The 27,005-nt window shown below is 44.0% G+C and overlaps 1 protein-coding gene across 2 annotated transcripts in view; it reads left to right on the top strand.

Moving 5' to 3' along the window:
- The window catches only part of LOC147727349 (protein FAM47E-like), a 270,030-nt gene that overhangs the window by 181,774 nt on the left and 61,251 nt on the right, over positions 1 to 27,005 (top strand). For both annotated transcript variants that reach the window (XM_086961439.1, XM_086961438.1), the window contains exon 5: positions 21,167 to 21,370. In XM_086961439.1, the coding sequence (XP_086817565.1) occupies positions 21,167 to 21,370 (204 nt within the window). The remainder of the gene's footprint in view (positions 1 to 21,166; positions 21,371 to 27,005) is intronic.

Here is a 27,005-nt window from a genome sequence, read left to right as displayed (position 1 = left end):
CTGATGATACCCAGTTGATCATAAACATTCAGCCTCATACTGAATCTCTGTACATCCAACAAGCTTTTAAATCTTGCTTATGAAGAGTCTGTTGAATATATATTAGCCACTTGATATTGAATTTAAAGCTAATCTGATGAAAATAAGGAACTCTGTTTCAAACCATCTTTATGTTTCAGAATGCATTTCAAGCCTGGTTTTCTACGGCAAGTAAATGCTGTCACAATATCTATATCTTCTCTGTTGCTACACATCAACATGAGACAACCTTCTATGAGCTATGAGACCTTAACACTCACATGCTGGCACTCAGCATTATGTAAATGCACTCACCGAGATCCCTTCATATCCAACCCCCCCCCCACCCCCCCTTTCCAAGTTGTGTAATACGTGACTCTCCCTGCATTGGTGACAATATGGCCAGACGTCTGGGAATTTCTTGATATTTCTAGTTCATCGTTTGGCCCATGTATGCATATTGACGTGATCCCAGTTGTATTTTTGAAAACTCAATATTTTGGAAGTAGGAGTCTGTTATCTATTCTAGAATGGTGTATTCTGAAACACATAAAAGAATATGAGGAGGACCACCATCTTACAGAGTGCTGCCCTGCCTAGCAAGGAGAATTGGCATGTCATTCATACAAATCAGAAGAAACAATATTTTAACTTTCAAAGTGGACCTTACACCTGGCAATGTCTTTGCTAAAAGTTTATGTTTATATGACAAAAGATCACAGAATCCACTATGTCTATCAGCATTTCCACCTTGGAGGAAATAAGGATGTTACACCTAATTGGGGGTGGGGGAAAATGATATCTGCAGGAGTACCACTGATCAGAGTAGTGCATATTGTGGCTATCTTAGCCAGAACTGACAGATAACAATTGAGACACACAGAAACAATCATTTGAGTTTACTTCCAGAAGGCATACAATATGAAGCAAGAGGTCTATTATTAAAAGGGTTGATATCTGCTACTAAACACTGAATAATGCAGTTGTGAGGGGATTTGACATTTGGACGGATGTGTACATTAGTTATGGGCTGGAGAAATCATAGCGGTACACAGGAACTAAGGTACATGCAGGACCACTGGATTCATCAGGAGAGGGCCAAATTATGCGGCAAGGTTGAGTACATTATGCAGCAAGAAAAGTTAAATTATGCAGCTTAATGCAGCACATTTTTTAATAGAGTTAATCCTTTATTTTGTAATTTTTACACTTGTTAAGACTGTCTGGGCATTAGGTGTAGCTCATTAGTACCAGTTTAATACCCGAATAGAGCAATAAGCAATAGAAAGGTGACCAATCTTTGTAAAATGCCTTTCTCTGCGCTCTCACATGTGCTGCTGCTTTTTTAGAAACTTTTGCACCGTTTGAGCAAGAAACATGTTTATTTTGCTAAAATCAGTAGATTATGCACCAGAAGACAGAATATGTGGCAAATGTGGCAAATTTATAAGAAGGCAAAAATTGCTGCAGCCACACAATCACATAATTCCAGTGGCCCTGGGTTTATGTGAAGACTTTAGCTGTTCCATCTTATGGATTTTCTGCTTGGAAGGTGAATTCAGTTTGAAGAACATGTCTTCACAACAAGACATGAGATGAGCCTCTTTAGTTCTGCTTTGACGTAATAAAGAAAGCACCTTAGACTACTACCTCCTCAGAGGCTATCACCACCCTATTTAAGTTTTATAGTCAGTAAAAGTTACTTATACAACACATCAGTGCACATCAAAGCACATATACAAAACATTTTATAAAAAGCAAAATAGTAAGGTGCAACGCACAATCTATCTCGTTGTGTGAGACAGGAGGAAGATATATTGTCTAGGATGTTTAGTTGGTAAATTGGCGCTCCCAACTTATCAAAGTCAGGTTGGGAGCGCGTGTGCGGTTGGTCTCGAGATTACAGTGGACCTTACTTCAGGTGACTTTAGCCCTGAGAATCGATTTTACTTCTTTTTTGAAAGAGGCAGTGGAGGGGTTAAGTCTGGTTTCTGGGGATAAGGCATTCCATATCCTTGGTGCAATCCCAGAGAAGGTTTGGTTATATGTTTTCTTCTTATTGAATTTTTGTGGTTTCAGTAGTAGGTTTTCTGCACTTCTTGAGGATCTGATCCCACCAGAGATCGTCAGTTTATGTGCCAGATAGCTAGGTGCATTGTGATGTATGGCTTTGTGCGTCAAACATGCTATTTGTAGATGAATTCTGGCTTCCAGAGGTAGCCAGTTCAAGGATTGTAGGTCCGGGGAGATGTGGGAACTTCTTTTAGAACCAGTGATAAGTCTCGCTGCTGCATTGATTGAAGCTCTTAACGGTGCCGTTGATGCTTTGGGTAGGCAACAAAGAGAGACACATCCGTATTCCACTCTCGGTATAACTAGAGCTTGTACTGCCTGCTTGAAGTCATTGTGTGGTATGAAGGGTTTCAGTTTCCTCAGTGTGTTTATCTGGAAGTTTGCTCCCTTTGTGGCATTGCTGATGTGTTTTTGCATATTGAGGTTACTGTCAAGAGTTATTCCTAGTGATTTCGCTGAGTCCACAATGATAATTTGAATGTTGAATGCCGTAAGATGTTTAATCCAATTTTGCATTTTGGGGACTTGGGCGGGTAAAGCTATTAGCAGGAATTCGGTTTTTAGGGCATTCAGTTTTAGATGATTTTCTGCCAGCCAAGTTTGGGTATTCCTAAGCGTTGATTTAAGCAATTTGATGTCGTCTACGGTGTGAATCTTAAGGTATAGTTGTGTGTCGTCGGCGTACATGTGATATTGCACGTTAGATGCAATGTAGAATTTCGGTGAGTGGTTCCATGAAAAGGTTTAACAGTGTCTGGGATAGTGAGGACCCTTGCGGGACTCCCAAGGTTACTGGGACGGGCTTGGACAAGGAGTTATTGACTTTGAATTGTTGTGTCCGATTTTGAGGAAATTAGGTAAACCAGTTTAGCACTGCACCTGATAAACCCATTCTATGTTCCAGGAGGTCTATTAAGTTCTCATGTTTGACCGTATCAAAGGCTGATGAGAGGTCCAGCAGGATGAGTATGCAGGATCCATTTTGATCCAGGATTTGCAGTGCGTCGTCAATTATGTGGGTCATGGCTGATTCAGTGCTCTGACCTGCACTGAAGCCTGATTGATGTTTGTTAAGGAGGTCAAAGTGATCAATATGCCTTGTTAGTTGTAGGTGAACGCATTTTTCCAGATGTTTGGCCAAGGTCGGAATATTGGAAATAGGGCGATAGTTATTTCGGTCCGTAGCGTCGTCTGTGGGCTTCTTTTGAATGGGTGTTACCTGACCAACTTTGAGGGTGTCAGGGATGCAACCTTGTTGAAGTGAGCTGTTTATGATCTTGGACCAGAGAGGCAGAAGGAGTGGAGTAAGGTCTTTGACAGCATTTGCGGGGAGAGGAACAGCGAAGTGATTGGCTGAGTATTTTGCCTATGGTTTCTTCAGAATAGGTGGTAAAGGATGACCAGGCTACGTTGTTTTTAAGGTTAGGCTTTAATGGGATTTGGCATGGCTCAATTGGAGATGCTGGGGAAGTCTTTGTATGTGGTCTCGAATGTAAGGTAAGATCATTTGAGAGGTCCCTCTTGATGGTGTCAGTCTTCAGAGTGAAGAAGGCGGAAAATTCTTCACAGTTTGGTTGCGGACACGATCTGTCTTGTGGACGTTGAGGTGCCTCCTTAGATTGGGTTTTGATAAGTTCAAAACGTTTTTGGGACGATTTCTTGCTTGGTCTATTTGGAGGCTGAAAAAGTCAGCTTTGGTGAGCTTGATCTTTCGGTAATATGTATTTCTCTTTGTCCTTAGGATCTTGAGGTGATTGGCTGATGTAACTGATCTCCATGCGTGTTCAGAAGTTCTGAGCGAACGTCTGTCCTCATTGGGTATTCCATTGTACCAAGGCTTAGAATATTTTTTAGAGGCTCTCTTTAGTTCGAGAGGAGCAACCTCATTTAATATCGAGGTCATGGCAGAGAGGTAATGATTGGTAAGATCATGTACTTCGGAAGACCCTGCAGGGGGCCGAAGTAGTCTATAACTGGAGGATGGCAGAGTGTTACGGTTAATTTTTTCCAGGTCTTTTTTCCATACTTTTGGTCTTGTGGATTGAACCAGGTTCAGTTTCACCATTTCCTTGATGAAGAAGGTAATATTGTGATGGTCTGACCAGTCACAAGGTTGGATCGGCTCTAGCTGAATGGAATCTCTTTTAGATATTATTAAATCCAGTATTGAACCCTTATCGTGTGTGGGGGTGTCGCAGATTTGGATTAGGTCTAGGTCATCTAGGAAGTTTTTGGGTCTGTTGACCACTGTATCATTGTGATCGTCCCAATGGAGATGGAAGTCTCCAAGGAATATTTGGGTATGTTGGCGCCCAGTGTTCATTGATACCATATCCATGAAGTGTTCGGTGAAGGCGAGGTTTTCGCCTGGTGGATGATAGATGGTGTGTAAAGAGCATAATGGTTTGCCGTTGCTGGTGATGTCGAAGCATATGTATTGCAAGAAGGGAAAACTGGGGATATGGCTCTGTTTACCGAGATGTTGTTATGGGGTATACAGGCGATACCTCCCCCAGTCTGATCAGTTCTGTCCAATCTGATGATGTTGTAGTTAGGTGGTACTAATATGTCAATGATTGGTGTGGAGGATTCCTTTAACCAGGTCTCAGTTAACATTATCAGGTCCGGTTCTTGTGTGAGAATGAGGTCAGCTATGTCAGCTGCGTGTCTAGAGGCCGATCTACAATTTAGGAGTATGCATTGAAGTCGGGCGTGATGAGGGATGAAGTAGGTTCCTGAGTGAGGGGGACTTTTCTAAGGTTGTTGTCAATGACGCCTCTAGTGTTGAGTTTAGTGGTCCTATGAGGGTTGGGGGGATAGTAGGGACTGCCAGTGAGGCGGGAGTGAGCGGCTTCATAGGGGCGGGATCATATGAGTGCAACAGAGAGAGTAAATCGCTCTCCGAGAGCGGATTGGTGCTTCTGATTGGTCGGGAAGATTTATTAGAAGAGGGGACTGAATTCCAGCTGGGAGGATTGAGTTTGAGTTTCGATTTGACTGTTAGTTGGTTCGGCGGCCAGCTAGATTTGGACTGTCGTGTAGCTCTAGTTTCCCACGGTTGTCTTGATATCCTATCATTGAGTGGAGGGATGATTTAGTTGGAGACAAATGTGCAGTTAGTGACATTTTGTGTATGATTGTTTAGTTACTCATCATAACTTCAAATTTTAGTATACATAAAAGAGGCCTTATTCTGAGACCATTATTTAATTTTTCTTCAGGCAATTCACAGATTTCTGTAAATTCTCTAGATTTACTTAAAATCACATAGTCTTCATGGTAAGGCCCGATTGTTTTTAATAAGCCCTGCATACTATTCGACATGCCTTGCTTACAACTCTTAAAATTAGAGGTAGATATTTTGAAAGGGCATTCTCTTTTACTATAATAAAGAAATAGCTGTCAAAACTCTTTATTCATTCCACAATAACCTCCATACACTTCAACCTGTTTCAGTCGTGTATTTGCTTTTAACGGCCTCCTCAGGACAATAGGGTCATATTCTTAGGTTCCAGAAATGTCACTTTCTTTGTCATTGAGAGTATCAATTATGGTGTAAAGATATGCATGTGGTTGGAAATGATAAATTGAATCCTAGGCAAATGCTAAAGTCGATGATGCATCTGTTCAATCATCTAGGGTATGCATTAGGTGACTCATGATCAATAAGAAGATTCTCCCATGAACAACTACTGTTGCTATGTAATTGCCACTTTTATGGCATGAATCAAACTTTAATCAAACGTTAATCTTTTTCAAATCATTCAGGACGAATTCTTGATTACAACATTGTACCTTCAATGCCTAGGACATAAAGAGACCTACCTTGTTGTTATTTGCTTCACAGAAGCTCCTCGGGCTCAGTGAGAGGGATGCCTTCTTCCAGAAAACTCGGAGGAGAGCAAGTTAATTTGAGGCTAAGTCAACCACACAATCTTTATTTCTTTGTGCGATTCTACACCCGAGTAGTGCAACGTTTTTATTATTTTTATTAGGAAAGAGTTTACGGCCATCGAATGGATTGTCCTTAAGTCGCATTCCATTTTACGCCACACCACTCTATGCCAGTCCAGTCTATTCTTTTACTCTCTACCCTATTCCACTGTACGACATTCCATTCTATGCCACTCTACTGTAAGATATTCTACTATATGCCACTTCATTCTATGTCACTACACTGTACTTCAGTTACACTCAACTTTATTGCACTCTACACCACTCCACTGTATGCCACTCCTCTCTCCACCACTACCCTCTACGCTATTTCACTGTACGCCACTCCACCCTACAACACCCCACTCTATGCCACTAATCTGTACGCCACTCCAATCTATGCCATTCTACTGTACACCACTCACTGCTATGCTATTTCCACTCTTCGCCATTTCACCCTATGCCACTCCACTCTATGCCACTCCACTCTACCCCATTCCAGTGTACATTATTCCACTGTACATGACTCCTCTCTGTCACTCCACTCTCTGCGAGATCTCTCTAAGCTACACCACAGAATGCTATTCCACTGTTCGCAGCTCCACTCTCCAACTACACTCTACTCTGTTCCATTCTACGCCACTCCACTGCACTTCACTGTACGTCACCCCGCTATTTTACTCTACAACACTCCACTATGCACTATTACACTCTATGCCATTCCACTGTAGGACAGTGTATTCTACGCTATTGTACTGCATCCCACTACACTGTACCTCACTCCACTGTACGCCGTTCCACTCCATGCCACTGCACTCTATGCTATTACACTTTCCCCACTACAATCTTCGCTACTCTACTCTCTGCCACTCCTCTCGTCGGCACTCCACGCCGCAAAGTGTGGTTTGTGCTGTGCTTAAGGGCCGGATTGAAGCCAGCATGGTGGAAGTGACGCTTTGTGAGGAGAGGGGTTAAGGTGGGCACTATCGCTAGCCTGAGAGATTCAAGTATGAAAAGCAAGTCACTTGATTACAGCATTGGAATGAAATAGAATTATACAATGTGAACTAAGAAAGCCTGGGATCAATCCTGGCTTCCCTGCTTCACCAAATTTTGTGATCCTAGACAATTGTTTAATTTCACTTTGTCTCCATTTCCTTCATTATGACTTATAAGAACCCATTGAAATAAACTAGATCAGTAAATTCACTGTACAAAACCTTCTCTCTTGTGTTTGATTTAATAACCTATAATGTTGTCCATGTGTAACAACAACCCACACCATCCAGTAGGTTCTATGTGACAACTGCCTTGCCTCTTAGTACACTATTTGCAATGTTGTCAGGGTAGGTGGAGGAGTGAAAGTTTCTACGTTCCTTTTTCAAAACTATCAGTTTTAAAAATACTTCTGAATGCACTGATATACACTGGTATACTCTGATGTACTAAGGTGAAATACATCTGCATGTTATTGCACTTTTTGAATTTTGAAGAGACTTATCTTATTTTTACACGTTTGTTGCAAAATATCTTAAAAAAATATTAATGCTTTCCTAAAGTTAAGTGGTGCAGGACAGTTTATTTGCTTCTTCTCTTTTACTTCAGTAAGTGTAAATTAATGTTTCTGTTTAGTTCACATTTTTCTGAATGTTACTGTTCGATCAAGTAAACAGCAGTCAGTGCAGTTATTCTGGTGGGGGCCGCACGTTAAGATCAGGAAGGGCCTCATGCGGTCCATGGGCCGTACTTTGAGTATCACTGATCTATGACATCATTGATAACATTAACATCACTGCAACATCTGAAATGACATCATGGATGACAACACTGTGCATGGCATGGGTGCGAGTTATAGTTACTTTATGTCACGAGCTATAGTTACTTACGATACCAATAACTGGGAAATGTCAGTAGTTTTATTAGTTTAAAACCGTATGTTTTAACTAACATTTCAACTAACTAAAACATCCCTTTAGCCTTTGTTTTTTGCTGTACCCTAGTTTGCTGGCCGTAGAACCTCTGTATACTTTACCCCTGCTAACGCGTGGTAAAGAGCTGTGTGCCCCCTTTCAACATGATAAAATTGGTATTTTCATCTTGCCAAGTTAAAAATGGCAACTTGGACTGATTTCCGTATTTAACTTACCTCCAAGTCACTAGTATATGGTCCAAAAGTGTACCCAAGACCTGTAAGCTAAATGTCACCAGTGGCCTGCAGCAACCATTTGTCCATCCACTACAGTGAGATTGTAAGCATACCTGAAGGCCTACCTTGTGTAGCCTGGCAGTGCAGTTTTAAAACTGCAAATTCTATCTGTCAAAATAACCGCTCGACCGGCCTAAGCCTTCCTTTTAAATATTATTAAGTCCCCCCTAAATAGTCCTTACTGCCCTAGGGCCGGGTGCATGGTATGTAATAGTAGGACATCTAAAAGTTTAATGTTAAGCATCTCATCACAGTGACAGTGCCCTAAAAGCTATGTTTTTTTATCTTTGTCTAGGAAACACCTGTAAAATTAATTCTTGGACTTTTTGAAATAGATATAAGCTCAATTCAATGGTGAAGTTGAATTTGTAATAAATATTTTGGAAAATATACTTTCGTAAAGTTACTTTTTCCCTACCTAAAGCCTCAGAAAGCCCAATTGCATGTGCTTCAACTGCCACCTGACTAGCCCCTTTGCTGAGTTGTGAAAACTTTTCCCAGAGCAGGACAAAAGCTTGGGTGTGGGGAGGTGTTTTCTGTTGTTTTGGCAGGAGGGTCATCAGCACAATGCACAAGAGCTTGAATATCTTCAAAGAGGCCTACCTTGTCACAGGCAAATGTTAGCGGAAACCTGGCAGCACCTATCTTTGTACCTCAGTCAGCCAGGCACTAATCACAGTGGGAGATGAGCTGCCCCCTGAACTGGTTCGGAGCAATCACAGATGAGGGGTTGCTCGTTTCCCTGGCCACATCTCTGGGATGGGAACAAGACCTCTGAACAGGGGAAGAAAGATATGCCACCTTGGTTTTAGGCAGAGAGAGACACAGTATGACTGTTTGCAATAGGACACATTGGAAATATTGCAAAAGTATGTAGGGTCACTCCAGGAAACCCTTACCCCATTGTTTATGGAGTGGCCAGGAGTTTCCCCGACCCATAGACTGGTGCCAGGCATACATGTGCCATCTCCAGTACCCGCCTGAGAACAATTTCTGGAGCTGTGGATGAACAAAAGGGGACTAGGCCTACTGACGCCTAGAAGACTGGACCCACTCTCCCTCTAATTCCCAAGAAAATAAGTAGTATTGCAAGGTCACATGCTAACTTCCTGTTCAAACTACAGCTGCACAACTAGCTGCATTGCTACTGGGCCAAAGATTCAAATTGTCTCCGCTCAGAGCTTTTCCGCTGCAGCAAATTAGATTCAGTGGTACCTCGGGAGAAGGTATCGGGCCTAGTGGAGTTGTCTTTGGCTGCAGCCTGAAGCCTTGCCCCTTTGGAAAAATCCAACTCAATCAAAAAATACTTAACATCAAATCTTCACCTAGCAAAGGCACGAAAAGTGTCCAGCCTGCGAAGGGGCCTTCTTTGGGTGTGAAATTCAAATTTCTCCTGCTCTGAGCTTCCCCTTCAAAAGTCAATGGCTTCATCAAGATCTCGTCCAGCAACATTCTGATTATGTGGAGCCCTCTTCGGCCTCAGCCTTGCAGAGAATAAGTACTAAGATAAAACTTTGTCTGGGTCGAATCAGGTTTATGTATCCAACCAGCGCTTCATCGATTCCTGGTTAGCCTTAACTTGCGCCTAGGTACAAATCAAGTGTTACTGGATGCCTGTGGTTGGTGCTTAATGCTTTTGACCCTATATTCACATTTAAACTTCCAAAATTCTTATCTATGGTTCCCTTATTGGATTTTTGTCGTTTTGATTTAATTTTATTTATTAAAATTTACAGTAATTCTCCAAATTGGTTTGGGATGTTTCTTCTGTTATGGTTTGACTTTTTATTTTTGTTGTTGCTGCATAATACGTACACATTCCCTCTAAGTTAAGCCTGCCTGCTCTGTGCCATAGCTACCAGGGGGCGAGTTCGAGTTAATTTAGTGACTTTAAGGGTTGACCCTGGCAATGGTTATTACTTGTAGTGTGCACTCCCCCTCCTCAATGAATACTTCATTCTATATATATATATATATATATATATATATATATATATATATATATATATATATATATATATATATATATATATATATATATATATCCAAAACAAACACCAGTTCCCCTCATGAAACCAGACACCGGCACCACAAATTCAGTTGAGGGTTTTCAATATTTGCAATATATATATATATATATATATATATATATATATATATATATATATATATATATATATACTGAAAAAAGGTTTTAGCGACATTGCAGTTAGATATGGGAATGAGATCTTAACGTATGTTATTAAAAACACCCTACAAGTTCACTAAAAAAACAGAAGTTAAGGAAGCGTTCTGGATCAGTATTTAACATTTAAAAACCAAAAAAACTATGAAATTCACCAGTTATACTTTGCAGGGCTAACTATAAATTGCCTCCCGACCATGTAGTGCTTATAACCTCACATATTAGATCAGTCATGGCATGAATAGGATTAGAATTTTTTAACTATTTATTGATGACTTATTGATTAGAAGTTTTTGCCTGAAATTCCAGATAAACAACATGCCTTATTGTGAATTTCTTAGAATTAAGAAACTCTGCTTTACCGTCATAGAATTGGAAAACTTTGAATAATGAAACCAAAATGAGAGTTCTGAATAGATAATCGAAAAGCATAATACAGAAAGGTGTTGAAAGAGCTGCAACACGAAAGGACTTACTGAAAACAAAAAAGTAAGAAAATAAGATATCAATGATGCAATGATGCAAAAGCCATCAAATTAAGGACAATATTGACAGCTGACCTAGCATTTGTCAAAAAACAGAAAATAAAGAAAAATGAGGGAATATTGAAAAGGGATTCAGCTTTTGACAGAATCTTAGTGAGACATCCAATCATTACATACAAGAAAGCAAGAAGTATTAAAGACACCTTGCTACACAGTCGTTTTAGACAAATGAAATAATTAAGCTGGTTTAACGCTAAAACTGGATTTTATAAATACAATCACTGTAAAATATATGAAATTGTTGACATAACCAAAGGGTTAAAAATGAAGAATGACAATGTCAGTTGCCACTGGGTAATTTTAGTTAGGACCCGTGCACAACTCTCCACGGAGATTTGGTTTAAATCCGTTCAGTAGTTTTTGAGAAATTGAGCTTCAAATGTATGTATATTTCGGCTGAGGTACCTTCGCGGAGATTCCTCAAGCTCAAACTATGTGATCTGATCGGCTGGCTACAACCTGAAGAAAATGTTTTGCCATAATTTTAGGGGTCGACGACACAGTCCCCGTGTTTTAGGAAATAAAATAAACATATAAGGGGACAGGGTGGGCCCGAGGCATTGTCCATACATGGCGATTGGCTGTTCACGGGATGGGTGGGGGGGATGTTATGGCATAGGGCCCAGTCACATGCCAAACTCCAAGCCCTGTTCTGCTGCCCACAGAGGGATGAGCTCAGGGGCCTGGCCAACGCCCACCCCCTTGCTGCACACATTCTTCGGCCAAGCATGGGGCTGAGTTGATATAGTAAGGTATGGTAATGATCTATTACTTTACATTACAAAAACCCTATTATTTCTTTGGGAAAAAAAGAAAGGTTATCGTGACGTTATAGTTAGTTATGGTAATAATATCTTACTTTACATTAATAAGCATTACAAATTCGCTGAACAGAAACAGACATTAAAGCAGTATCTTAGTTAGGGGAAATTGTCAGTTAAAACAAAACTTTTTAATCTATAAAAAATTGTGAAATTGACATGTCCTGTGAAATCATGAATAACATCACTGATGACGTCTGAAATGAAATAAATGATTACAAAACTGTTACATGCCATCTAGAGTCTAATCAACTCCTCGAGTCCAATCAGACTGGTTTCAGAGCCCATCACAGCATGGAATTGGTCATGCTCTCCGTGCTGGACAACCTGAGACTTAGGGCTGACAGGAAAATTCTGTGTGCACTGGTACTCTTGGACTTATCCGCGGCATTTGATACCGTTGATCATGGCCAATTACTATAGTGGATGGGGGATCTAGGGATTCAGGGTACGGCTCTGGCCTGGCTGACCTCCTTCCTTAGGGACCGCTCCCAGCGAGTCCAACTAGCAGACCTGGTGTCCCACCCAGCTACGGTGGCATGTGGAGTGCCTCAGGTTTCAGCTTTATCACCCCTGCTCTTCAATGTCTATTTGCAGCCCCTGATAGCAGTACTGAACCAGATGGACTGCAGGGTCTATAACTACACCGACGATACGCAAATCCTGATCCAGATTGACCATTCACCTAGGGCTCACTTGATAATGCAAGATATCCTCAAGTTTATCATCAACTGGATGTCGGATAATTAGTTAAAAATAAACCCTGACAAAACTGAAGTCTTAGCGATCACTACAGCCTCAAATCCCTGGAGTGATCTCTTTTGGCCTTCAGAACTGGGGCCCTTTCCGAAATCCACTGTGGCTGTGAAAAGCCTTGGTATCAAAGTTGATGCCTTGTTATCCATGACACAGCAGGTTTCGGCTGTGGTCGGAACCTTTGTCGGTCTATTGCGTCAGCTTCGGAAATTGTCTTCACTGCTGTTGTTTTCCACTCTCAGACTGGCAGTCTCAGCTTTGATTCTGTCGCGTCTCGACTACGTTAATTCCCTATACTATGGTTTACCAAAAAATCTCCTGGCTAGGCTCCAGGTTGTAATGAACGATGCGGCCAGATTAATTTTCAAAAAACCCAGACGAGCACATGCCACACCCTTATTGCAGGACCTACACTGGCTTCCGATTATACAGAGAACTAAATTGAAAAGCCTCTGTATAGCGCACAAGGCCATTCATGGCTTAGCCCCTAGCTACATTAAGGACCGATTGACTAACTATATGCCGAGCAGGACTCTTTGGTCAGCTGATGCCTGCTACCTGGTCTGCCCCCGGTTTAACCTCACGTCCATGGGAGGTAGAGCTTTCTCTAACAATATTCCTCTGGCATGGAACAGCCTCCCAGTTACACTAAGGAAGGAAACTAATCTCCTTCCCTTCAGGAAGAAATTGAAGACTGCGCTTTTCTTAGAGGCATGGGGGGCCCTCTAAGCAGGGTTTGCTCTCCTCAACTGGTGTTGTACGTCCGCTGGTAGCGCTTAGATACCCCTGGGTTATAATGCGCTTTATAAATCCATACTAACATAACAACATAACACATTTTCTCAAATGTTTCCTAGAAAACCCGGTTGAATCTCTATTCAGTGTAACCTGAACTTGTTGACAAGTACCATCTACTTCTTCTAAAATAGATGCAATGAAAGAAATCTCAACGACATTAGTAGGGCCCTTGATAATTCGACAGAATCAATTTTTAACATTTTGTCCACATTGTGCCTCGATCAAAGTTTTTAGGTTGAGTAAAAACTAGAGGTAGGTGAGCCATTGAAAGCTTGAGCCAGATGTCTACCTGTGGCTCAGCTCGAGGCCCTCTAGGGCCCTCGAGCCAAAAATGAGCATAGTTCTTCCTTGGCTTCTGCCTGCCGACCAAGCTCAAACGTCATGCTCCAATGATCAAAGAAAAACCTTTGAAGTAAAAAAGTAGGGAAAGAAATACAATTTTTGCGATTGAATTATAGATTGTAAAAACAGAAAACCTTTGATCAATCACAGCTTCCCCTATTTACCAAAATATGTTAGCCTAGTCAAATATTTTATTTTGCCAAGCCTCCTTTTTTGCTCATTATCAAATATAAGAGCACCTTCAAACCATGTGAACTCAGGATATGCGCTTTACAAAAACCGCTTGTGTTTGATTTAATAGACTATAAAGTTACTCCATCTGCAGTAAAAATCAGTGCCACATGTAGGGTATGCATGATAATAGCATTGTCTTCAGGGTGAGTGGGCAGGAATGTTTCTGTGATCATGTTTACAAGCTATCAATTAATGAATATTTCTTGATGCGGTGATAAAGTCTGAAGTACTAAGGCAAAACACTTCTGACTCTTAAAGAAATAAACAATTAAAAAAAGACGTTATCATATTTTACAAGATGTTTGTTGCATGAATTACCTTGCAAATCTTTTAATGGCTTGGCTCATGCATGGGCTTTCAGAGCCAAGCTAGGCCCTTGGCTCGGCTCTGTCTTGGCTCTCCTTGTTAATTTGTTGACTTGCCCACCTCTAGTAGAAACTTCCAAATATACCAGAAGGGAAGAAAAATGACCTGCCCCAAGGAGGTGGGGTCCTAAGCAACATCTATACACAAAGATGAGCAAGGTTGGCAGCTGCTGGAGCACCAATCTATTGTAAAGGCAGGTCATGTGAGCAGTAGGCTGAGCAATATAGTGAGTACCTGCATGAGGACCAAGATGAAGGGCCTATCTTAAGGTTCATGTTTTTCATCAAATTGTAGATTAGTTAAAAGGAGGGCATTCCTGCTGCCATTCTCTAGCAGGTGCTACTTTTCCTTGCTGCAGAGAGGCAAGCCGACCATCTCAAGACAGCCAATGGGATTTGACATAAATGGGGGTTTGATGTGTGCTACTAGTATTTATTTATTTATTTATTGAAGTTTTGTATAGCGCTAGCTGGACCCGAGGGTATCAAAGCGCTTTACAGCAAATACAGATATGCACCAAAAAGAAAATGTGGACTATAAACAAGAACAAGGAACATAAGGGGAAGTAAAAGCTTGCACAACATCAACTTGCGCGCAATACGGGACGGAGATCAAGAGAGAATCATCCGGCTCTGGGATCAAAGAGAAAGCGTTTTTTCACAGTCAAATGTGGGGTTCTCGTTACGATCCAGAGCGCTCGAGGAAGAGGGCTTTGAGTAGGATTTTGAATTTCGGGAAGGAGGCGGTCATTCTGATATGGGGGGGGGGGAGGGGGGTGGAGTTCCAGATCCTGGGAGCATTACCCGCTAAGGCTTTATTTGAGGTTTTGTGTTTCTGTGATTTCAGAGGGATGAGTAGGAGCCTGTTGGAACTTCTGAGGTTCCTAGACTGAACGGCCCTTTTGAGTTTGGCGGCCAGATATTCTGGTTTGCCTGTATGCAGGGCTTTGTGTGTGAGGCAAGCTGTAGGGAAGCTGGCTCGTTGGTCTATAGGGAGTCACTTCAGTTCCTTGAGTGCCGGTGAGATGTGCTCATATTTCTTTGTTCCTGTGACCATTCTTGCTGCGGCGTTGAGGGTAGTGGTGAGAGGTCCCAGGTGAGATTTGGCTGTTCCAGTCAGAGCTGCAATGCCATAGTCAATTCTGGAGAGCACCAGTGCCTGAGTGGCCTGTTTCAGATCTTTTGGTGGGAGGAAGGGTTTTATTTTGTAGAGAAGTTTCAGGTTAAGGAACGCACTTTTGGCGGTTTTTGAGATGTGTTTTTTCATATCCATTTTGGGGTTGAGAGTAATCCCTAGGGATTTTATAGAGTCCATTGGCGCAAGGGTATCGTTGAGGGCGTTTAAGGCTTTCAGCGATTCTACTATTTGGGGGTTTTCATCTCTATTCGAGATGAGGAGCACTTCTGTTTTCTCTTCATTGAGTTTGAGGTGGTTGGATGAGAGCCAATGTTGGACCTCCATGAGTGACCCGTTCAGTCTGTGAATGTCAGCGATCGATGTGGTTTCCAAGTAGAGTTGTGTGTCGTCCGCGTAGAGGTGGAAGGGGATGTTGGAGTTCCTTAGAAGTGAGGTGAGGGGTTCCATGTAGATGTTGAAAAGTTGCGGGGAGAGTACTGACCCTTGTGGAACTCCTCTACTAATGGGGAGAGGGTCCGATTCAAAGCTGTTGATTTTTATTCTTTGTGTGCGGTTGTTGAGAAAGGAGGAGAACCATTTTAGAACCGTCTTTTCAATGCCCGCTCTCTCCTGGAGGACATTGAGTAGAAGGGTATGATCAACTGTGTCGAACGCAGCCGAGAGGTCTAAGAGGATGAGAAGGCTACATTGGTTGGAGTCGAGTGACATGTGCAGATCATATAGGACATTTAGGATTGCGGTTTCAGTGCTGCAACCCTTTCTGAACCCTGATTGGTGTGCGTCAAGTAGATTAGTGTTCTCTAGGTGTTGGGTTAACTGTGACAGCACACATCTTTCGAGAATTTTGGATAAGAGAGGGAGGTTCAATACCAGTCTGAAGTTGTTCATGTCCTTGTGGTCAAGGCCAGTTTTTTTTAGAAGTGGCGTAACTTGTCCTATTTTGAGGCAATCTGGAATGGAACGCTCGCTCAAAGAGCTGTTGATGATCTTGCCCCAGATTGGGGCTAGAGTAAGCTTCAGGTCTTTGGTCAGTCTCAAGGGTAGCTGATCCAGGGAGTGTGACGAGGGTTTAGCGGAGGCGATTGGATTGCTTATCACTTCATCCTGGACAGGCCGGAAGGATGACCAGCGGATAGACGAGGTTACTGGGGTGTTGTGGTTCGTTGCTGGAGTCAGGGTCTCTGTGCGGGAGGAGGGCTTAGAGCTGAATGATCGATCAATTTTGGCGATTTTTTTCGTTGAAAAAGCTTGCAAAGTTGTCACCATGGGTTTTGGACGCCACTGGATTGGAGGTTTGGCTCCTGATGATGTTGAAGAGTTCTTTGGGGCGGTTTTTAGCATTATCTAAAGCAGAACAGAAGAAGGATGACTTTTGCTCTTGATATGATTATAGTAGGTTTTGCGTGCCGCCTTGAGTTGATCCCGGTGGAGGGAGGTGGGGTTGTTCACCAGGTTCTTTCCAGGGATCTGAGGTGTCTTCTTTCCTCATTAATGTCTGTGGAGAACCAAGACCTAGAGAGGATACTTCTGGGTTTTTTAAGTTTCAGAGGTGCCAGCTGATCCAGGGTGAGCTCCAAGTTGGAATAGTAGAGCGAGGTGAGTTCCGTGGTTGAGAGGAGCTCCGTCGTGTTCGGGAGGAGTGAGCTAAGTCCTTCTTCTAGCTTGGCTTGGGGGACTCTGGATGTGTTCCTGACCCATTTAGGGGAGGCTTGAGTGGGTAGGAGGGATAGGGCCGGATGGTGGATATGAAAAAGAATGATGTGGTGGTCTGACCAGTCCACCGGGATGATGTAATCAATTGTGATTGCATTTTTGTCCGCAATGATTGCATCCAGGATCGCTCCTCTATGGTGCGTTTCCTCTGAATAGTGTTGGATCATATCGTTGTCTTGCAGGAGGGTGTTTTAGGGAGATTGAATGAGCGGGTTTTTTGTTTCGTTCCATCTTAGGTTGAGGTCGCACAGAATTATTCTGTAGTCACTGTTGAGTGCGGATTGGGTGATCAGATCTGACAACTGAGCTCCAAATTTGTTGGGGTTTCCTGGAGGATGGTGTAGGAGATGGCATTGAAGTGAACTATGAGTTGGCAATTTGAAGTTGACCGATAGGCATTCGAAGGAATTATACAGGCAGGCGGGAGTTTCTGAGATGGAAAGGGTCACTTTTGTGAATAATTGCTAGGCCGCTACCTTTGTATTCGGGCCTGCCTTTGTGGATAATTGAGAAACCGGGCGGCACCAGCATGTCCAGAGTGGGGTGGGATAGGGTGTTTAGCCACGTTTCCGTAATGAAAGCTACATTCAGGTCATGTGAGAGGATGGCTTCCTCTATTTCCGTTGCATGTTTGACAGCGGACCAGCTGATGATAAGCATACAGTTAATGGGAGGGTCTTCTTTTGATTTCAGATTGTCAGGCTTGGCTCTGGGTATGGAGGATAGATACATTGGGGGTCTAGTGGCTCTTCGGGGGGTCGGGTCCCTACCCACTCTAGTAATGACTTGGATCGAGGAGATGGGAGTAGAGTTTAGGGGTGGAGCCTGAGGTAGCTGGTTAGAGGGGAGTTCATATGATGAGACGAGTGCGATCACTTCCTGGGGGGAGAGGGTGGGAATATTTCTTCTGGGACTGTCTGTTCGCGACTCAGTCCGGGGTTTAGTGAGTGGAGGCCGGGAACCTGGGGGGGGGGGGGGGGGGGGGCAGGGACCGGTTAGTGGGTGGTAAGTCGTTCCTAATGGGAGGCGGAGGGATGTGGGGTGTTGCGGAGTGAGGGGAGGGCAACTGGAGTTTCCCTAGGGAGGATAAGGTTTCCTTCAGGCCATGCATCAGGGTAGCGATCTGTGCTTCTAGAAGGTCAAGCCGTTGCGTCAGTTTGAGGGAGGGGGAGAGGAGGGAAGGGTGGGCGGAGCTGAGCCCTGAGTGTGAGGGGCTTTGGGGCGAGTCACTACTGGGGGGGTTAACAGGAGGGGGGGGAGCTGGTTCAGGTTTAGAGTTTGACTGTGAGAAGGGGAGGGGGTTGCTGTCCCGTTGGAGGTGATAGTTTTCTTCACTGAGGGGGACGATGTGGAGTGGGGGTTAGCGGGGGGCAGGGAATCGGAGTTGTTAGGGGGTCTGGGATCTCTAAGGGCCGGGGACTGAGAACTAGGAGTGCTTCGGGTACTGGGGAATGGGGGTTGGGGGTCAATTGGGGATGAGAGGGTGGCTGAGTTCTGGGAGGTTGGGTGAGATGGGTGGAGGACGGGGGTTGGGAGCTAGGGAGAGCTAAGGCTGAGGGTGACGTATGACTGGCGGAGTGACTAAACTCAGAGGGTGGGGTCGCTGTGGTGGCGAAAGCGTGCTCCGAAGACTTGGAGTTTGTACGGAGCCACTGGGGGGAGGGGATCGGCAGGTGTGGGTAGTGAGAAGTTGCCATCCTTAGTGTGGAGAAGAGAGAGTCGAAGAACTCTAGGCTCTCCTCTTTCGCCTGAATTAGTATGGTGCCATTCACGAAAATGGAGATGGAGATGTCTCTGTTCAGGGACTGTTGGTTCAGGGGGGATATTGTTAATTTACGGTTGTGTTCAGTGAAGGTGGTTTTGGAGACGGGAAGGAGTGAGTTAAAGGTGGTGGCTCAGAGGTCAGGCCTGTTGGTATGGAAAATGAAGTCCATTTTCCTCTGTCCTCTAGATGAGCAGTAGTAGGTGTCAACAACTAGTGTTTCAGGATGTTGCCTGATTAAATTCTGTTTAAAGCGTTTTTTTGCTTTGAAGGAGAGACTATGTGGGAATGTTATAGCCAAGGTGTTCTGTCCTAGTGGTGACAGGTGGTTGAATGAAGGGCAGGGATGCGTGTCCATTTGCACGGCCGGGGGCATCCTAGCTGGACTAGGGGAGGCGGGGTCCTCTGGGGCAAGGGAGGGGGGAGTAAGACGGAGGAGGGCTGGGCTGTTCGGCACGGTAGGCAAGGGGTGTCAAGCCGGTGGGGGGGTGGGCTGTTCGACGAGATAGGTGATGGTGTGTTACGCACAGAGGACGCTCAGAAGGGGTGGTCTGGAGGTGGGAGGGGGAGGGAGGTAGAATGCCTAGGAGGTGGGGGGGGGGAGGAGCAGCCAGGGGACCTCTCTGAGGGCGGGGCCCTGAGTCCAAGAATGCAGAGGTCCTCGGCTTAATTGGTTAGCTCAGATGGCCATCAAATAGAGATCGGGCAGCTCCTTTGTGAGGGTGAGAGCTGGGGCTGAGTGACCTATTGGGTGAGCCTCGATTGCGCCAATCTCACTGGTCGCGTGGGGTGGGGTCGATTTGTTTGCGCGGGGGTGGGGGAGGGCGATCGTGTGTTAGAGGGGGATAGTGACGTGCTTCAAGCTTCTTGAACGAACACTTGGAGTCTAAGCATGTCAACTCTTTAAAGTCAGGCGTCCTACCTGCTGAGAAGCGGGCTGGAGCTTGAGGGCGTCGAGCGTGGCGGTGAGTTAGGTAACCCTTTGGGTTGTTGCGAGGTTCCTCATATATTCTAGCTGGAGCAGGTGATAGAGGGGGTCTGTTTCAGCCTGGATGACCTCCTGTATGACTGTAAGGAGCTAGCGGGCGGTCAAAATGGGGGCAGGTAACCCCGAGGGAGAGAGGCAAAACGCCAGACCGCTAAGGTGGCCAGCGTTGTCAAAGCCGGTTAAAGCCGATTAAAGCCAATTGATTCAAGAAGTCGGGCCGGACTTGTCCATCTTGGTGGCCAATTTAGGGACAGGCGGCCCTTAGATAGTGAAGCCGGTTGGTTTTGGAGTGGCCGGCGTTATCAATAGGGGGGGTCTCTGCTGCAAAATCAGGTGGGAGGAGGGGTCGCAGCTTAGCCTGAGACCTCCACTGCACCTTCACTGGGAGCATAAATAGCCTCCTATTTTGGGAGAGCAGCAGCGATGAACCGTTGACAACGTACCAATCCTGTGGCTTCCATGGGATATTGGCTAAGCCTGCTTATAAGCCCTATTAGATGGTCTAAGAGACCCCACAAAAAGAAGCAGCAGAACTCCTCAAATACCCTTTACCCAGTGTTTGTGTCTCCCAATCAAAAGAAGCAAGAATGATTTCTTCCTTTGGGGTATTTAGTAGGGTATTTCAGGGGGCTATTCAAGTTTACAGTTAACGCTCTTCTTCCCTGCCTCATTTCCCAGATCTCAAAGACCTAAATTGCTAGCCTGTTTGAGCTACACATTAGGATCATTCTTCGAGGGGTGAGGAATTTGTGGTTTTACTCCAGAGTCTTTGTGGTGGAGAAAGTGAAGGGGGGTCCGACTGATTTCTTCAAGATGTTGAACACACGACACATTGACTGTTTTCATTTGGCTTGAAGGGTTCATAATTCCACATCCCGATGCAATACCCTCATAGAGATTTTCTGGTATTTTAGCAGAACAATGCTCACTTTCTGGTTTAGCTTGGCACTCCCTGCCTTTGCCAAAGTTGTGGCCTCTGCGTGTTATGCTCATCCCCTAACATTGTGTGGAAGAAGTCGGTTTTACTGCATGTTACACAATTAATGCCCACTCACGTTCAAAACTGCCTTTCTTCCATAAATTCTCTCCTTGAAGAAACTCTAACGTTCTAGGCATATTTAGTCCATTTGCAGAAAGTCTAGCCCGTGAAGAACTTCAGCAATGTATTTACATTATTTGCAGGCGTTAGCAAAGGTTTTGTCTTGTACCTGAAACTGTTTTAATTTATACCACAATATCTCCGAAAAATCGATGTTCCTTACTACTGATGGATCACATTCTTTTTTCAGGGTGGCGACACTTACAACATTGATGATTCCACCATTTTCAGTCTGTTTGCCAGCGGTTTTGATACTACGCCAGCTCTTACCGTGCCCATCCATGTGGTGGAGCTGAACAACGTGCCGGCTGAGCTGAGGAGGGCTGTTGGAGCTACAAAGCCACGCTCTGGTTTGGAAGCATCCAAGGGAAAGGACCAGGGATTGCAATGGAAGGCAAGTACACGTCTACTTTTTATGAAAGTGAAAGAAAAACAGGGGGTGGGGTGTATATGAAAATTTCCAATCCTGCAGTGAGTTGAGTTCGTAGTTCAGATGATACCATGGTCAAAGTAATGGGCTGTGCCATCAAGGATACATGGAGTTATTTTTATAATGCCCCAAAGTTTAAGGGTTTGCATTGACTAATGAAACACACTTGGTTTGAAGCGAAAGGTTATTAAAGCTTCTGTTATCTTTCGTATTTTATATATCGCATAGATGCTACAGAGATGGTTCCTTTTCTCTAGATTGTCAGCAGCTTTATGGAGCATTGAATCAAAATTCTGATCTTCTCTGGATCACCCATATCGGTTTTCAACCAGTTTTATGGCTTTTGAGAGATTAACATGAGGAGAAACATAGCATAAGCAAAGGAAAAGAACGAGAAACGGTACAGTACATCATTAGTGGTGGATCAGCCATGTTTTTTGGGATTAGGAAAACTGAAAAGGGAGATGTGCTTTCATGTCATGTCCCTGTTGCCAAAGATGAGTCACTGATAACATATTTCGTATCTGCTCAGCCAGATCAAATAAATTAGCATAAGATCCCATTAGACCCAAGGCATCCACCTGTCCAGTGCCCTCCCTCTACATCTGTGAGCCTAAAGGGATTTTGCACGTTTTGCAAAGGCCTGAAGACCGAGCATTTCATGGAGGTCTGTTACCAGGTACAGTCATTGCACCCTCCTTACAACTGGGTTGTCAGATGCCTAAGTCAGCCATTACCTTTTCAAAGCTGACTCTTCCATCCTCAAGGTTTTACCATCATAACATAAAACAACAAAATATGGCCTCGCGCAAAAGCAACTCATCAAACAGTCCCATGAAATAAATATAAGATAATCGCCTCCTAATCCATGTTTCACTCATCTGTAGACTGGCATGACTATCCCGGCCCTTCATTCAAAGTGATCTGAGGCTCCTATTGGTGGCTTCCACACAACCACAAATGAACTCTTTGGTAACAAATTCCACAGTATTGTGGCGTGATGAGAGAATACTCTGCCGCCCTTTTAGACCGTTCAGAAAGGAGGAACTTTGCAAGTGACGGAATGCGGTACAGCACAAGCTGCACCTAGAGACACTCTTATGAATTGTGACTGGGAAAAGATGGCCCTCTTCTGCCGGATCCCAACACCTATAAGGTATGGAGAGGGTGATTTAGTTCCTTAGAAGCATGGCTGGAGCATTTTGATACTCTAGTGGATCTCCCTAATTTCTTTCTGTGCACCACTGTCATGATCTTTGTACTTAAAGTAAAACTTATAAATGCTTCAAAGTGCATTTTTCATAGCTTACACATGCCTTACACTGTTTGGCTTTTTATGTTAGGTGAAAATTATAGTTATTCAAAACCTGCATTTAAATGTAATCTGTACACTAATAGTTAGCCTAATGTGATGATCTGGCCATGTCCAGTTATTCTTTGTTCTGTTTAAGCATAGGGGACCCTACTCAGAAAGGGTATCCGCACTCGTGACGGAGGCCCCGCATTCGTGGCGGGACCCTCCGTAGTGCAGTTACCTATTTTGGGGCCCTGCCACGAGGCCCTTTGTGAATCGGCCCTAGTGTTTTAACTAGGGAAACCATGCAGGGAACATGGAACACCCCCAAAGTTCATGCTTTGAGTTTGCACACACGATTTGCATGGCCATGTCCATCCTGGAAACATTTCTAAATTTACTCCAAAATAAGGTTTGAGGAAGCGTTATTTGGAGCTGTAGGGAATGATTCTTTCCAAGGAAGATATTTCCCTTACGAAGTAAAAAAGAAAAACACGTTGTTTGCTGTAATGCACAAATCTGCCAAGCTTAGTCGTATGGATTTCGCATCCTGCGGACAATTCTCATGAGAAAGTACAGAGGATAAATATAAACAAAAGGTCCTATTTACTACAAAAGTAAGTCGAGCCAAGTCAAAAATACTTCATTTCCAAGAAATAAATTCTTCTAGAAATATAACACATTTCCCAATTCATAAAAATAGACAATTTTAAAATAGCCTATAACAATTATACATGGTTATATCTTTCAGCCACACATACTTACAAATTATACCATTACAAGCATGTGAACTTTAAAATTTCTCCTTACTAAGACTCAATACAATACACTGCACAAAATCTCAAATATGTTTAAAATGTTTTAGAAAAAAATATACGAATTTAGCCAATAATAAACAAAAATCTATTTTACCCCAATAGGCATTTATAAAGTGCAATGTGCATAGCTGCTTGTCACAACCTCAATGATCTCTCTTAATCATGCTTCAGTTATGGACATATTTCCTGCCTTTTAAACATATTCCTATTAGGAGATCCTCTCTACAAAAGTAGTAAATCTACACCCAGATATACTTTTATGTGTGTGTGCGCAGATGTATTACTTTTTAGTAATCAAATTTGTATTGGAATCCGCAACGAAAACGGTGCCTGGTTCCATCCAGATTAAGCATGGGCGAATTTTGCGGATCTCGCGTTCGCGAATTTTGCGGATTTGCGAACTCGCAATCCGCAAAATCCGCGAATTTCCGCGAATTTGCGGATTTTTTTTTTTTTGTGTTCGCCCGTGTTTCTGCCAGTTCGCGAGGGTTTTTACAATTTCGCAATTTGCGAACTTACCTGTCGGGTCGCAAGTTTTGCGAACTTGTTGTTTCTACGTGTCCAGCCTGTTTGGGACACTCTTCTTCATCACTGCCACTCTCTGTCACCACTGCCACTCTCTGACTACTCATGCCACCCTCTGGCCCACCCATGCCACCCTCTGTTTCATCACCACACCCTCTGGTTGTCCAGTGTACATTATTTTCGGCAAAGCAAAGCACACCTTCCCTGCCTCAAGTGACCTGAATTAATTTGGGGCTGATTAATGTGTCACAGAATATTTTTTTAGCTGGCACCTGCTTCCTTAGTGCGCCCTGATTAGTGATCTTTTCCACTTGCTAAGTGCTTTCATTGTTGCAAAATTAGTTACAACACCTGCCCTGCCCCAACTGACAATAATGAATTAGGGGCTGATTAATGGATTTTAACTTCCAGCCTGGCTCCTGCTTGTCTCCCTTAGCTGTAATTCAGGACCTTTGTGGCATATGTGTAACTATTCTGAGGTTCAGAGCAGGGTCACATAATAGTTGCAACTGGCAACTGAACTCTGGAGGGGCCCCTCAGGAAGCACTACAGGAAATGGCTACTAATGATGAGCCTGAACTTTTGAACCTGGCAAGTAGTTTCAGTTTTGCTAAAATCGTATTTCTGCAATTTAGCACTTATTCGCGGGGCGCGAAGTTGTACTGGGAAGCCGCGAACTCACGCGAACAGTGCGAGCAGTGCGAGCAAAATCCGCTGCTCGCGGATTTGCGGATTTTGCGGGAGATTCGCGAATCTCGCGGATTGCGAATTTCCCGAAAATCCGCAAAATCCGCGAGCGAAACGGATTTTCCGCCCATACCTAATCCAGATTCCGTTAGGAAAAACTTGTTTTAATTTTCCCGGTAGGGTGTTCTCAGCAGCAGTGGAGAACTCCGTAAAGGGAGAATGATTCTTTCGTGTAGATGTACTTTCTTTTTTTTAACCCCTTCACTGCTGATGACGAGCTCAGCTCGTCATCAGCCACGGTGGTCGTGTGTGGATGACGAGCTGAGCTCGTCATGTAACGCGACTTTTGAAAAAAAGCCGCACAGCAGAAAAATTACCGCCGCAGGAATGTGGTTAATTCACTGTGTGGGAAGTATGTTTCCCCGTGGAGAAAGCCCTTGCCCTGCAGTCCAACCAAATCCTCTTTGGTCACTTCTCCATTCCACCCTGGAAAGAGAGTTATGCTAGTCCTGTGTTGGAGGTAATCGTCTACCATTTCCAGGACGGAAATGAGTTGGATCATAGTTTGGGAATGCCGACAAACTTGCATGTTCCATGATCCATGTTTAGACTACTCCGTAGGACAGTGGTTCCCAACGTGTTCGCCGCGGCTCCCCTGTGCGCCATTAGGACTAGCTAGGGGTGCCGCGCACGTCTTTGAAATTTAGGGATGACAAGCAATATTGCTGCCCGGGTTCTGCCGCAACTCGAGACCCTCTTCTTCACAGATTAAGACAAGTAGGTTCACCCATGCGCATCATCGGCGGTAGAAATACAAAATAGAATTGTAAATAAAGAATGGCGTGTAAATTAAAATGTGGGCTGCAACGCTTGACTTTCCTGGCTTTGGTACTTGCTGTCCTCGCTCCACAACCGTGTTAGGCCGTGTGCAGCGAGACCAGCAAGTGCCAAAGCCAGGAATGTCAATGTTGCAGCCCACATTTTAATTTACATGTTATTGAGGAAGCGGGGTAGTGATAAGGGCCTAAGAAGAGGGTTAGGGCCTAAACGTCTTCTTAGAACTGTCATCTGTCAGAGCCAAGCAGCCGGCTCTAATCACTGCCACTTCCTCAATGTAGTAGAAACGGAGGCTAATTTCAGAAAACTCTTAAAAACCCACCTCTACAATCTATAGAGCGGAACCTACCTATTCACTGAACTTATCTCATCTCCAAAGCGCGGGGACACGCCGAGATGGCGTCACCAGGCGCTCTATAAACCTCTTTATTATTATTATTATTATTAATGGCATGTAAATTAAAATGGAGGGTTCAGCATTGGGCTTGCCTTTCTTTTGCTCATGCTGGCCTTGTTGCACATGCTCGGCCCCGCAGCTCGCCCTTTAGAATTTGAGAATTGTTTGCGCTGGACACTTCAGTTCCTGGCACTGAAGCCTAAAGTTTACACAGCAACTCTTAAAGAAATTGGTTACTTTATGTTGTTGGAAATAATGACTTCAATATATTAAATAAAATCATTGCTTTGCTAGTTTAGTAAAAATTGGTCGGCCCCCCATGTCTAATTGAAGTAGCAAAGCTACTTTTTTACAAGGACAAACTATTAATTGCAGATTTTCGACAGATTTATGATAACACTGAACTCAGCAATACTGGAGAAAGTGATATTCAATATTAGCTTTTCTTCCAATGGCAAAGTAGTCTCTGACCTTACACGTGGCACAGAAAAAAGGGGAAAGTTATCTTGACTTATGATGTCCATTTGATTTGACCCATCCAGTGACTCTTGACTGTAAAATAGTGTGCCATGAGCAGTGATGAGTCTCTAATTTGCTCGGCACTGGCTCTCCTCTTTCAATGTAGGGCCCTTCTGTTACGTAATCTAAGGCACAGAATTTGCATAGGTTCTGCCATATTAGTTCAACCTTTTTGGTCACCGGCGGGGGCGATCCGCCTGCCATCCATGCAGCAAAGACCCCCCACCATATTACGATGGCTCGGGGGGCCGCGACGGACGGAAAGACCGTCCACCGCTTTTCCGCCCGGTCGACAAGTCGACCGTGCGGAAAAGGGTTCAATATGGTGGCGATGTCTGTTAGACATTGCTAGCCATATTACGATAGGGGCGGAAACAAGCCTTTCCGTGGCAGCGAAAGGCATGCGGAGATTGCTTGCAGGTGCCCGTTGCGGGCCCTCAGTGACTCTGGGGGATGGGGGTATCTATAGTGCCCTCCTGCATTTCAATATACAACGTGGCAGGCACTGCGCAGTGCCTGTCA

This window comes from Lissotriton vulgaris, chromosome 3_1, assembly GCF_964263255.1.
Source record: "Lissotriton vulgaris chromosome 3_1, aLisVul1.2, whole genome shotgun sequence".
Lineage (NCBI taxonomy): Eukaryota > Metazoa > Chordata > Amphibia > Caudata > Salamandridae > Lissotriton > Lissotriton vulgaris.
This window is presented reverse-complemented; position numbering and strand designations above follow the sequence as displayed.